This window comes from Typopeltis vanoorti, chromosome 14, assembly GCF_054136105.1.
Source record: "Typopeltis vanoorti isolate ZY-2024b chromosome 14, IOZ_Tvanoo_1.0, whole genome shotgun sequence".
Classification (NCBI taxonomy): Eukaryota; Metazoa; Arthropoda; class Arachnida; order Uropygi; family Thelyphonidae; genus Typopeltis; species Typopeltis vanoorti.
The window spans coordinates 60,722,707-60,736,982 of NC_143562.1; the positions used below are offsets into that span (position 1 = coordinate 60,722,707).

The following is a 14,276-nucleotide window of genomic DNA, read 5'->3' on the forward strand; positions in this document are numbered from 1 at the left end:
GGGGTGAAAAGATTAGCAGCAGTATACCACATTGGTGGAACTGTACTCCAAGAGATTGATGAGGCCAGGGACTTGGGAGTGTTGGTGGATAAGGAGATGAAGTTTAGGGAGCACACTGCAAAAGTAGCTAAATCAGCTCATCAACTCACTTGGTTGTTGAAAAATACCTTGACGAGCAGAGACAAGCAAGTTATTGTACCTCTATACCGAGCCTTGATAAGACCTCATCTCGATTACTGTGCCCAGATTTGGTCACCTCAGTTCCTTCTTGATGGGGAGGAGGTGGAGAGGATCCAGAGGCGAGTGACTAAGATGATAACAGGTCTATGGAATGAACCATATGAGAACAGGTTGAAGATTTGTGGGTTGCAGAAACTAGTTGATAGGCGGAGGAGGGGAGATATGATTGAGACATTCAAATTGCTAAAGGGATTCTATAAGATTAATTCAGAGGATATTTTTGAGATCAGGACTGGTGGTGGGAGAACTAGGGGACACCTATGGATGCTGGGCAAGAGTGTGGTTAGCAGGGGTGTTAGAGCTGAGTTCTTTACTTTTAGAGTGGTAAATGAGTGGAATAAGCTGCCAGAGTCTGTTGTGGGTGCTATGACGGTGAACGAGTTCAAGACAAGGTATGATAAATACTGTGAGAATGTAATCGCATAGTTGTGTGGACATGATGTTTAGGGCCTCCCTCGATGAGTCTAAGGACTCCTGGAGTCGCCCGAAATAATAATAATAATAATATATGAATTGAGAGATCTGATATTTGAATTTTTTGCCCCAAATACTCACAGATCTGCAGGAAGCAATCCTGATGGGGTAGAGTATACTTCTTGTGATGTTCAAAGATCTGCCATATAGTTACAGTTCTGGCTAGAACAATGGTCATAATATTTTGACAGGACTGTGCTGTTTGAAGTTGGCAATTTAGCCCCCTCAGTATTTAGATTAGCCAGACTTTTTAACATAATAAATTTAGTTTAATCCTTTATCCAAGTGTGAGCAAACAAAGTTTGCGCCTGAAAGTATCTTCAGGACTGGGGTAAGGTGGTACAACACCAGGGCACTCCTTGCAAAGGTGGAGCAAGCTACCAACACTCCTATCTCAGTATCTCCCATAATGCAAAACCCATCTCCTTGCGGATATGTCTAATGTTATTCATTAAGGGAAGGGCCACAACCCAGACTAGTTTCGACCTTTATTGAGGTCTCTTCAGTGGGAGCCAGGCCCAAGTGGAGATACCAGGCAGAAGCATTAGCAGGTCATCTCTACCTATAGGAGTTGCCAAATGGTGTGCCACCCTTTTTTAATAAATTACTCTGGATTTAGAGAAAGATGTTGAAAGTTTATTTTTCACTTGGTTAGAGTATAATAAAATTAGTTTAATCCTTTATCCAAGTGTGAGCAAACAAAGTTTGCGCCTGAAAGTATCTGCAGGACTGGGGTAAGGTGGTACAACACCAGGGCACTCCTTGCAAAGTGTTTTGCATTATGGGAGATACTGAGATAGGAGTGTTGGTAGCTTGCTCCACCTTTGCAAGGAGTGCCCTGGTGTTGTACCACCTTACCCCAGTCCTGAAGATACTTTCAGGAGCAAACTTTGTTTGCTCACACTTGGATAAATGATTAAACTAAATTTATTATACTCTAACCAAGTGAAAAATAAACTTTCAACTTTTTAACATATATAATAAAAACAAATTTTTGCACATAAAAATGTAAAGATCATTGTGTATGGTTGTAGATATGTTTTATATTCAACATTTTCACAATGATTTACTAAACTGATTCACTATCCTTTTAATTTAAATTCAAAATTGCTTTTTTAATGTTTTCTACGACAATGATATTTATTTTTGCAGGTCTGTGTCTTTCATTTTTGCTACAGGAGGAATGGCTTTTATTCTTTTAGCCATTTGTTATTTAATTATTGATGTAAAAGCATGGTGGACAGGCGCACCCTTTTTCTTTCCAGGCAAGTCCAAATGTTTTCTGAAATAAACATTCATATTTGATTGTAGTTATATAATTAAGGTTCATTTAGAATATATATGATGTCAGTGATACAATATAATTTATTTATTTATTTTTAACAGGCATGAATTCCATCCTTTTATACGTCGGACATGAATTAACTGGAGGAATGTTTCCTTGGGCATGGGCTATGACTCCTTTTCATGGGCGTCTGCTTGCAATGAATTTATGGGGAGCGTCTCTGTGGGTTATTATATCTATATGGCTGTATTATAAACAGATCTTTCTGGCTATTTAATGAATGTTTATATATATATATATATATATATATATATATATATATATACAAGAAAACTTCGCTTAACAATTAAGTAATCCATCAATTAATGCATACTAAGTGAAATTGCATTAAGCAAATACAATAAACAATAGAAATAATTATAATTCATCCATCAGTTAGCATAAATTTGGAAAAAAATTATAATATAAGCTATATTAGAGGATAAAATAATCAAAGTTAATAAAATTCAATTGCTGACATTTTTATTTAATGTCTAAACATTTGATTGAGCTACTTTTTTTAACAAAAAATTAAGTAAAGATATTTGAATCGTGCTAGACTTTTTCATCATGTCATGCAATTTTGTCATGCAATGACTGAAAAACTAGCTCAAGTTCTTTTGCAGTTAACTTCTTAGTCGAATATTCTCTTCTTGTTCAAGATCACTCTCGCTTAAAGAATGAAAATCGAGAGTTTCTCACATCATTATCCAGTTCATTAAATGCAAATTCTTTTCCAATTATGCTTATTTCTTCGCTAATGTTAGATCTTGGATTTTGCACATGATAAGCTAACATAGGCTTGAGTTTAAAGTCGCCTTCTGCATTGCCTCCTAATAAAAGCTTAAGACGATCTTTAGATACTTTGTATCCTGGTTGAGATGCTTTAGTTTTAGCTAGGAAAGTTTTTGTTGGCATACGCTTCCAAAAAGAGACTAGTTTCGTCGACGTTGAATATTTGCTGATCATCATAATCACCCTCCTGAATTATCCTTGGCAATTCTTCAGGAAACTTGCTCACAGAATCTTTTTATGTGCAGCCCAGCTCAATTTTTAAAATGGTCAAACAATTCTAAACTCGCTGTAAAGCTTGCATTCCTCCTGAAATTTGGTTTCTTTCAATGAGCTAAAAATATTTAGAGCTTTTGCCTGAATATTCCCTGTCCTAAGAAGTATTCTTTTTTGGTTACAATCCTCAATCCAGTGTGATAGAAGATGCTCCATCTCGATCATTAAATGGCTTCTATTTCGGGTGATCTGCATGCCTTAAATGGTGCTCTGTATTATTAGAAGCAGTAGCAACTTTTCCTTGTTCTTTGTATTCCTTGCTCTTATTTAATATAGTCCAAACTGTAGACTTGCTATATCCCATGTCTCGCACAATCATTGTATTACTAGTGCCACTTTCATGTCTGTTAACGACTTTTAGCTTTTCTGGTCACTGCAGACTGGCGACAAAAAATTTTGAATACCATAAAAAATTGCGTTAACCGATTAATCACTCACTTAAAGTGGGAAATAGTATCATTTCACTCGGTCGTGCATATCGAATTCTTGTTAAGCAAGGTTTTCCTGTATATGTGTGTGTGTGTATATATATATATATATATATAAACATTTTAAGTGAAAATGTGCCAATCTTCTAGCTCATCTTTTAGAAAACCATTCTAAACTTCATGGAATTTGTGTGTATATTGAAACAGATGGAGATTTCTACTTATAGAATTACTGTGATTATTATATTCATACCCATTTTTTTATTTATATCAGCTGTATTAAATTTAGGTCTCATGTAAAATATGTTAATATAAATATTCATTAAGTTATAAAATTAGGAAATAATCATTATGATGTTATATGAAATTGTATTTTTTTTCCCCCAATTTGATTATATGGGATTCAAATTAGGATATTTATTGTAAATGTGATATTGAGAAGATTCACTTTTTTTGTAAAATGATAAGTGTTTAATAGAAATACTAGAAATAGAATTTGGGGAGCTTCAAATAATATTTTAATATATTTAATAAAAATTAATATTTAAAAGATGAAATATGAATATTAAAAATAAAAATGATCATTTATAAATACTTTATACAGAATTGCAGTTTTTATTTCTACATAGTGAGTTTCCACAAAATAACTTAATAGACATCATCAACCCTGAATGCAGATTATGCACTATAATCATGTAATATAATCATTAAATAGTAACAATATCAAGTTAACTACAGTTTGTAACAAAACAAAACCTACTTTATTTACAGTTTTTAATGCTATTTGCTAAGCTACCTTTACATCATTATTATAGACCTCTTTAATTTTTTTAAAAACCTTTTAATCTTTTTAAAACATACACAAAAACTTTTTTATTAGAAATAAATGCAAACTGCTCTATAAATATATTTGCAGTTGTAAAACAGATAACATTAATTCATAAATCTTTCAGTGGAAAGCCATACATTGTGATTCATTCTTTCACTGAAATGACCTAATGTCTATCTACAGGATTTCATACTTCATGGTCAGATAATTTTCATTAAGAGTAACTAAATAATCAACATCTCAAGTAGCTCTGCTGTATGTATATATATATTTTAATCTGAATGCTGTTTTTTAAACTTCCATACCTGTTAAAAAGTTCTTGAAGTATACTTCTGGCCAATTAAGATATGAATTAATCTTTTAACACATCACCTACCGAAAAATTATATTAGAAACGAATTCACTTGTTGTTTAGTGGAAAGTTCCATGCTTTTTTTTTTTTTTCATTCTAATTTATTATCTTTTATAGATCTTTGACAAACATAATGGGTTGCTTAAGGATTAAAGCTAGATAATTCTAAGGAATGCAGAGTACTTATAAAAGTTTCTGAACCAAGGACCAATCCTCACCTTCTCATGGTGCACTGTGCTATTAGTATCATCCTGGATACTGAACAAATAAGGGTGAGGTGGCAATTTGGGACTTGGCCAAACAAACTGTATTATGTAATGTTTAATGCCAGCATAGCATTTCATCATGGTACAACATGATAAAATCATGAAGTAATGAAATGACATACATTAAGAAAAAAATATTTAATGTTTGTAAAATTTTCAGTAGTAGACATTGCCATTGCATTTGAAATGAAATAAATTCAATAAGAACAACACTTAAACTGCAAGTGCATAACAATATATACTATCAACTGCAGGAGAATAATTCCATTTACAACTGTTGAAATTCAAAGAAATAAATTTAAGTTAAGAAACACAGGAATGAGGAGTGTTATTTAGGATGATTTCCCAAAATTGCAAAAGTTTAGTTTGCAATCGTTTTTTTGTTGAGGTTCAGACTGTGAATGTGAACTTCACAACTTTCTCTGTATAATCTTTCAAGAAGAAAATAACTTTTGTGTAGGACTTTAGTTTTATCCCAATGAATTCTCTGCTTAGTGGATAAGGCATGGCTGGCCAAACTAGACTTATCAGACTCTTGAAATAAAAATATTCTTGATGTTTTCCTAGACAAATCTGAGTGAACAACCTATCTGCCCATGATAACAAAAGTGGCATGGACAAGGGACCCTGTAAACACCAGGATAAGAAAGAGGAGGATACTTGTTTTTCACAGAGGCTAAGAAAGAATTTAGTTTACAAACTGGATGAAAGAAACTTGTAAGTAACATGGTGAAGTCTCACAATTTTCTCTCACAGTCTTTTAACATATGTAATTGAAATTCTAGAAACTTCTACTCGAGTAGGATTAGGATGAAAGCTATCAATTATTTTTGCATTATACATTAGAGATGAGAGTAGCCTTGATGAACAACAGTTCATTATTTAGAAGAGAATCAGTAGAATGTATCTTATGTGCATGGTGAACTAAAATTTCAATCACACCATATTTCTGAAAGGAATGATGAGATGAAGCAGCCTTAATATATCCACCAGTATGAGTTGGTTTTCTGCATGCTGAGAACTGTAGACTGCCATTAGTTTGATGCAAAATGAGAATGTCCAGAAAAAGGAGACAAGAGTTATCTTATACTTCAAGTGTAAATTTAATTTTTGAGTTCACTGAATTGATTTTCTTAAGAAATTCATGAAGATCAGACAAGGATGAGTTCTACACAGCAAAAACATTAACATATCTGAACAAAATAGATGGCTTTGGATAAAAAATATTAAGAATGCACAGTGCAATCCAGAAGTTTTAGGACTCGATTTGTTGTGCACATGGTGCTGGAGTGATCTATCGGCAAATGCACTAAGTAATACCAACAACTAATGTCTGCATCTCCCCAGAGAATGAGTTTAGTTTATGTTCACTGGTGTACAAGTTATGATGTATAGCATGAAAAGTGTATATGATGTGAAAATTGAACAGAGAATTATGATGAAATTTTGTTTTAAAGCAGATCTTTCTGCTACAGAAACGGTACCAAAGGTGTATAGAAATGAGGCTTTGAACCAATTTCAATGTCTTCAGGTGGTGTTCATAATTTTGTGATGGAAGAGAGTCGGTAGAACATGACGAGAAAAGTGGCCATCCTGCATCAACTCAAACTGAAGAAAACATTGCCACTGTTGCTGAACAACGATTGTCGAATCACATCATGGATGATAGTAGAGGCATCAAACGTCCATAAGAGCACCATTCTTCACATTCTGAGTGATGATTTTGGAAAGAGTAAGTTGTGTGCACATTTTATCCCACATGCCTTGACAGCTGAGCAAAGAGAAGGTTGAGTCACATCTTGTCAGGGCATTATCGCAATAGTGACAAAATCATTGCGGAAAATGATTTAGAACAGTTTTTATTGGATTAACTTGTGATGCAGGTGAAATCCCCTTTATAACTCATGTTCATAGATATCACATCAATTGCTGTAACCATGTTTTTTGGTAATTAAATTTGAATGTCTATTTGAAAAGGAATAATAACACAATAATTGTCACAAATAATGAAGGGGTAATATTTTTATTTTTGATTAATATTTGGCCCTTTTTAGCACAAGATGTGACATAATTAGGAAATAATTCCTCCTCTTGCCTTTATTACAACTTGGCATTGGTGGGACATTGACAAAATCAATTTCCTGATGAATGCAACTGTCAATTCCTGGTTCCTTGCCCCTCCCGGAGTGTTTCGCCTTCTTGTGTATTTTAGTCTCCATTTGGTACCACAAATTCTCAATGGGGTTGAGATTCAGGCTGTTTCCTGGCCAAAGTAGTCACTGAATCAAGTATTCATTGAGTCACTTATTAACCTGCAACAAAAAGTTTTTTTAAGTACTAAACTCAATATTTGTATCGTACATTTTAGGATTATAATAGCATTACCTATACTTTTTGCCCTATGACAAGGGGCAGAGTCATCGTGAAAGATGCAGTTCATCATTACGGTAAAGTGGTCTCTGATAGTAGGCAGCAATTCTAAAATTTTCTGGTATACTTGTGCATTCACTGAACCTTTTGTGAAATGCAAGTGACAAAGCACCATGATAAGACATGCAGCCCCAAATCATCTGACTGGCTGAGAATTTGACTATTGACACCAGACAGAGTTGAATTTTTCCCTAGATCATCTTCAAACTTTTTCTCGTCAGAAAAAATTATTTTTTTCTACTGATCAGGATTCCATTGGGCATGCTCATTGCACCAATTCAACTGAGCCAATCTCATTTTTTTAACAAGGGATTCTTTTTAGGGTGCCTGGCTATCAGTTTCTGTTGAATGAGTCTTCTCCTGACAGTTACAGAGCTTACCACAACACCCGTTTGTTGTTCCCAGTTCCATTACAGATGGTACATGCCGATTTTTGAGGCAGAGCCACTTTAGAACTCGATCTTGACATGGTATAGAGAGAGGCTTTCTTCTTGTCCCCTTCTTTTCAGCAGATCCAGTTTCTCTTCACTTTTGACAGCAGCCATGTCACAGTATATTGACTACAGGACACCCTTTTAGCTATTTCACAAAAGGAATAACCTTCTCTATTTGAAGTTTGAAATGCACTTTTTCTGCAAAGTGTTAATGGCATGTAATTAGCCATAGCGAATCTCAGCATGAAAATGTGAAAACTAGCTCTTGCTGCCTATTTATAGCATAAAAATTCTGACACAATAACAGCAACTATTACATTACGCAGAAACCTGTAGGAATGATAGATGATGCAATACAATGAAATATCTAATGATAAACCAATGAAAAATGACCATTTAACTACTAAAAACTATAAAATATAAGACTTATTGTTAAACTGATCATAGATTTTTAATTCGTACGTATGTTCGTACAATATTGCCTACAGGTTTCACTAGTAACAGACTAGCTTTCTCAAGGCTTGCACAGTACAAAAAAATGGTAAATGCAAAAAAAGGTTTAAGAATACAAAAAAAACGTTAGTATCTGTTAGATAGCTAAGGTAACACGTTCGCATGACATTTCTACTCAGTATCATGAACACGCGTTACATGCAAACGTGTGATATGATTATTCGCCTACTGTAGTTCTGTTGAACTGAGGGAATTAATTAGATTTTTCCAAGTATCGTTCAGTATGGCCCCTTGATTTCTGTTTAGGTTGCTGCTACGTAGCACTACTGCTGCTTCTTTAAATAATCGATGTCTGTAATCTTCGTCTACGTAAGGCATAGAGCTGTTAGTGTGGTTTGAAGTTGAAAAGTGATGTGCTAACCCAGAGGTGATCATTCTGTTGTGATTTACATGATTCATATGGCAAGAGAACATGGAAAACCCACATATGTTTGTCAATAGAATCAATGCACTCCACAATAAAATCAAATTTACTCTAGAAATAGAAAACAATGAACAGCTACACTTCTTGGACATACTAGTTAAAAGACAAGGTAACAATATCAAACTGTCCATTTACAAAAAACCTACAGACACTGGATGTCTACATTACTCTTCAAACCATCATAGGTCACATAAACAGAGCATCATCCACATGTTGAGAAATCGAGCTAGAAACTTTATCTCCGACGATGAAGAAGTTCAAACAGAACTGTCTCAAATCGCTATAACACTATCACAAAATGGTTATCCTCTAAACATCAACAGATTTCTATACAAAGATAACCAAGAAAGAACAGTCTCCCAGCAAATTTCTACAGCAGTCATCCCCTTTATGGGTTCAATTTCCACCAAAATTGCGAGATTGTTAAAGGCCCATAACATTAGGGTTGTATTTAAACCAACTACTAGCATCAGACAGGTTCTAAGATCTCCTAAAGACAGTGTTCCATTTTATAAATATCTAGGTGGTTATAAGATTCCATGCACGTGCGGTCTTTCCTACATCGGACAAACTTCGAGAAGCCTGGAAATAAGACAGAAAGAACATGTTGGCGATGTAAATCACAACAGAATGATCACCTCTGGGTTAGCACATCACTTTTTAACTTCGAACCACACTATAGACTGGAATAACAGCTCTATGCCCTACATAGACGAAGATTACAGACATCGATTATTTAATGAAGAAGCAGTAGTGCTACATACAGGAAGCAACTTAAACAGAAATCAAGGGGGCCATACTGAACGATACTTGGAAAAATCTAATTAATTCCCTCAGTTCAACAGAACTACATTACGCGAATAATCATATCATGCGTTTGCATGTAACGCGTGTTCATGATACTGAGTAGAAACATCACGCGATCGTGTTACCTTAGCTACCTAACAGGTACTAACGTGTTTTTTTTTTGTATTCTTAAACCTTTTTTTGCATTTACCATTTTTTTTTACTGTGCAAGCCTTGAGAAAGCTAGTCTGTTACTAGCGAAACCGGCAGGCAATATTGTAAGAACATACATACGAATTAAAAAATCTATGGTCAGTTTAACAATAAGTCTTATATTTTGTAACATTTTACGACCAAAAACATGTATAATTTAAATACTAAAAACTATATTTATGTAAAGTGATGCAGTTTCTATGAGCATGAGTGTCTGCGTTAGTTTCTAAATCTACTTTTCTTTCCTATCTCCCATAAAGGGGGATAGATGTAGTCCATTGCATCTGTTAGCCATTTGAACGGGTGGCCTATGAAAGTTAGGACAACGGAGTAATGTTTCACATTTCTTTATAAAGAAGTTCTATGAGGAAATGACTTTTATAAAGGACTCTTGTCTTGTTCTAGTAAACTCTGTTTTGTGTAAATAGTATGCTAAGCAAATCCAGACTGTTCAGGGTGATAATATTTTAATAAATTTAGTTTAATCCTTTATCCAAGTGTGTGCAAACAAAGTTTGCGCCTGAAAGTATGTTCAGGACTGGGGTAAAGTGGTACAACACTGGGCGACTCCTTGCAAAGGTGGAGCAAGCTACCAACACTCCTATCTCAGCATCTCCCATAATGCAAAACACATCTTGTGGATATGTATAATGTTATGCATTAAGGGAAGGGCCACTAACCAGACTAGTTTCGACCTTTATTGAGGTCTCTTCAGTGGGAGCCAGGCCCAAGTGGAGACACCAAGGCAGAAGCATTAGCAAGGTCATCTCCTTCTATAGGAACTGCCAAACGGTGTGCCACCTTTTTATTAAATTACTATGGATTTAGAGAAAGATGTTGAAAGTTTATTTTTCACTTGGTCAGACTATAATAAATTTAGTTTAATCCTTTATCCAAGTGTGTGCAAACAAAGTTTGTGCCTGAAAGTATTTTCAGGACTGGAGTAAAGTGGTACAACACTGGGCGACTCCTTGCAAAGGTGGAGCAAGCTACCTTCCAGTTTGTCCAAAATAATCCACAAGAGCAAGGAATAATCTGGTAGTTGCCTGGAAAATCTTGAGGCAGAAGTTTATCTTTAGAAGCAAGAAAGATGGAGATTTTTTCAATGGGACGAAAGGCAACAAAAATGTTCAGTGGTTTTAAAATTTTTGCTGTGTGTTTAGAAATGCCTTGCACAAAAGGGGATATTAATGCAAGTTATTTCTTCTGCATTAGAAAAGGCAGAAATTCTTTTTTTTCTTTCACCTATGCGTTATTCTCACTTCCTATGCAAGCTCCGTGTGTTACTTAGATGCGACTTCTTGTTAGTACTACTCCCAACCTGTCGTCTAGCCTGCTGCTGGGGGGAGGGGATATATTTTTGACTAGCAGCGTATGTTCATGGGGCCGGTTTGCCTGCTTGCGGGATGAAAAACGCCAGATAAACTGGCGGAAAAAACCCTACTACCTGTGCCCAAGACCAACTAACTTGGTTATGGCTGAGGAAGATCCTCAAATTCCTCACATCTCCGACGGGAATCGAACCTGGGACACTCCTTCCCCAGTCATATGGTTGCGAAGCACAAAGCCACTAGGCTAACCGTGCGGACAAAAGGCAGAGATTCTATGACTGTTAAATGATTTTTTGATGAAGGAATCATTAAAACCATTTGATAAAAAGATGCATTTAATATGTTGTAATTCCTTCTGTAAAATGTTAAATCCAGAGTAATTTAATAGTAAGGTGAGACACCTTTTGGCAACTCGTATGGGTAAATATGACTTCTCCATTACTTCCACCTTAGTATCACCACCTCTGGGTCTGGCTTCCACTGACGAGACCTCAATAAAGGTCTGGGTAGTGGCCCTTCCCTTAATGCATAGCATTATACATGTCTGCAAGGAGATGTGCTTTGCATGATGGGAGATACTAAAACAAATAGTGATAGAGCTTGGTCCACCTTTACCATGAATTGCGTCCGTCCTGAAGATACTTCAGGCACAAACTTTGTTTGCTTACACTTGGATAAAGGATTAAACTGAATTTATTATATCTTTCTGTAAAAGTTCATCAGAAGAACATAAAGAATGAGCACTTCATAAAGTCTTAAAAGTCCCAGCCTTTTGACTAATGTGGTGGTGAGATTCAGCATGGATATAATGGCCTGTATGATTTCATAAAAACTGAAAATTATAAGCTTCCTTCTGGTTGACAAAGATTTAGTACATCTAAAAAGCTATTTTGTTACCTATTTCTTTTTTATGGTGAATTAGATCCTAGGATGAAATGCATTTAATTTGAAAAGAAACCACTGTAACTCAGAAGAAGAGAGATTCCAAATTGCAAAAATATCATCCACATATCTATACCAGTGTGTAGGTCCAGGTGAAATATTATCAGACATTGTTCAGTGTTTCATGAAGAAGTTGGCAATGATTGGAGAAATAGGACTGCCCAAAACAAATTACAGTGATATCTCGCTAATTCGAACTAATAAAAACCCGTGCTCGTTCGGATTAGCGAATTTTCTCCCAAGAGACGACAATAACGTGCGTTTAAGACAAAAATAATCAGACTCTAATGGTACATAAATTTAATTCTGTAAATAAATGAAGTAACTTATAGAAAAAAAGCCACTGTACTGTATTGTAAAACAAAAAAATAATACAGTATACACAAGTTCGTTTTAGTAAAAAAAATTAATTTCCATGTACCTGTATTGTTGAGGATTCTGATTTAATAAAATTGCATAGGTCAGTACATAACTTAATTTGCGTAAAAAATATCACTTTTTGTACACAACACAAAAAACAGGCTTCCAGTATAACCGTACAATGGACAGTACGAAAAAAAATACTGTACTGTAATAATAATAACATAAATAATAATTAAAATAATATTACGCAATAAATAAAACTTTTTTTTCAAACCGCAGTTCGGATTACTGGAGGGTTCGGATTAGCGAGATTTCACTGTATATGTGTTGATATAATTAGTTTTGAAAGGTGAAATAACCAGTATATAACAAAATCAAATAGCTTAACAATATGTGATGGAAATTCTTGAAGTAATTCAGTACTGTCTGATAAAGGAATATTAGTAAAGAAAGACAATAACTAGGCTGATCATAACATTAGAAGTGCCTAAAAGAAGATCACAAATTTCATTTTTAAAATCCAAAATGTGTTTTATATGAGTTGAAGATCTCTTAGTAGAAGTCACAAGTAAATTATCCAAATTACTTCCTATTTCTCCAACCATTGCCAACTTCACAAGAATCCTTCATAAAAGTTATTTCCTCAGAGAATGTCTTTGTAAAGAAATGTGTGAAACATTACTCCATTGTCCTAACAGATCCAATGGACTGTCTATTCCATGAGATATATAGTACTTTTTAAATCTGCTAATCTTTCTTAACTTTATGTATATAATTTTTTGTTTTTAGTTAGGAAATTTAGTTCATAAATTTGCTACTAAGGAACTTTTTAGAACTGTCTATTACTGTTTGATTGTCATTCTGCAATTCTGTACTGAAGATGCCTATGAAACTAGAGTGAAAATTCTACAAATAAGTTTTAATGCAAATTTTCCTATGTTTCTATAGTTTGTTATTACTAATACTGCATATTAAGTTCGAGGAGGGGAGAGAAGTCAGAACTTTCTTTGTGGAAACCATTCCAGGCTTCTGCAGTAATCAAAGTGTTTTTTGCTATTCATCAGTAATGAGGATATCAACATTGCTTGAAGCACTCCTATTCACATATTTTATAGTCTTCCTAATTGGAGCCTGAAGTGACTGATGACTTTTTCACCATGCAGTAATCTACCAAAGAAAGACTATGAAAGATATGAATAAGAAGTGCTTAAAGCAATGTTGATATGCTCATTACTGATGAATAGCAAAAAATAAATAACGCACACACACTGATTCGTAAGAAGTCAATGCAACTGTGTCCAGGTGAAATGGCAGCAAGAAGGGAACTGACAATTTGAAAGAGGCATTGTAATAGGATGCCACGTTGCAGGCACCAACAATGTGGTTTGTCCTGTTTTTTCAGCAAACTGGGCCATCTCAGATCAACAATCAGTGATACCATACTGAGGTGAAATTGCAGGGAGTCAAGTGCTACCTACACGACAACCCACCACACTCACTGAATGTACAGCCATTTGTCAACTAACATGTTGAATGCGTAATGCCAGACATTGACTGGAACATAAATATGCACAAAAATCTCAGAACTGAAGTTTGCAACATGGGTTTCCATGGTAGGACTGCAATATGTAAACCCAACGTTACCTGAACCAACATGCAGCATAGTCTTCAGTGGTGCAAAGAGCATATACAGTGCACGTGGAAGCTTGGAAAGATGTGTATGGAGCAGCAAATCATGCTACACCCTCTACCAAGCAGATGGATGAATTGGTGTGGCATATGGCCAGTGAACGTCTCTTACCAGAGTGTGTAACCTCAGTTATGAAATTTGGAGCTGGTAGTGTAGTATGGTCCTGTTT

The 14,276-nt window shown here is 35.0% G+C and overlaps 1 protein-coding gene across 1 annotated transcript in view; it reads left to right on the forward strand.

The window, feature by feature from the left end:
- Positions 1-4,027, forward strand: part of Hgsnat (Heparan-alpha-glucosaminide N-acetyltransferase) — a 267,748-nt gene extending 263,721 nt beyond the window's left edge. The window contains exons 16-17 of the mRNA XM_090403589.1: positions 1,867-1,979; positions 2,101-4,027. Coding sequence (XP_090259715.1) covers positions 1,867-1,979; positions 2,101-2,276 — 289 coding nt within the window. The 3' untranslated portion in view covers positions 2,277-4,027. The remainder of the gene's footprint in view (positions 1-1,866; positions 1,980-2,100) is intronic.
- Positions 4,028-14,276: the final 10,249 nt, after the last annotated feature.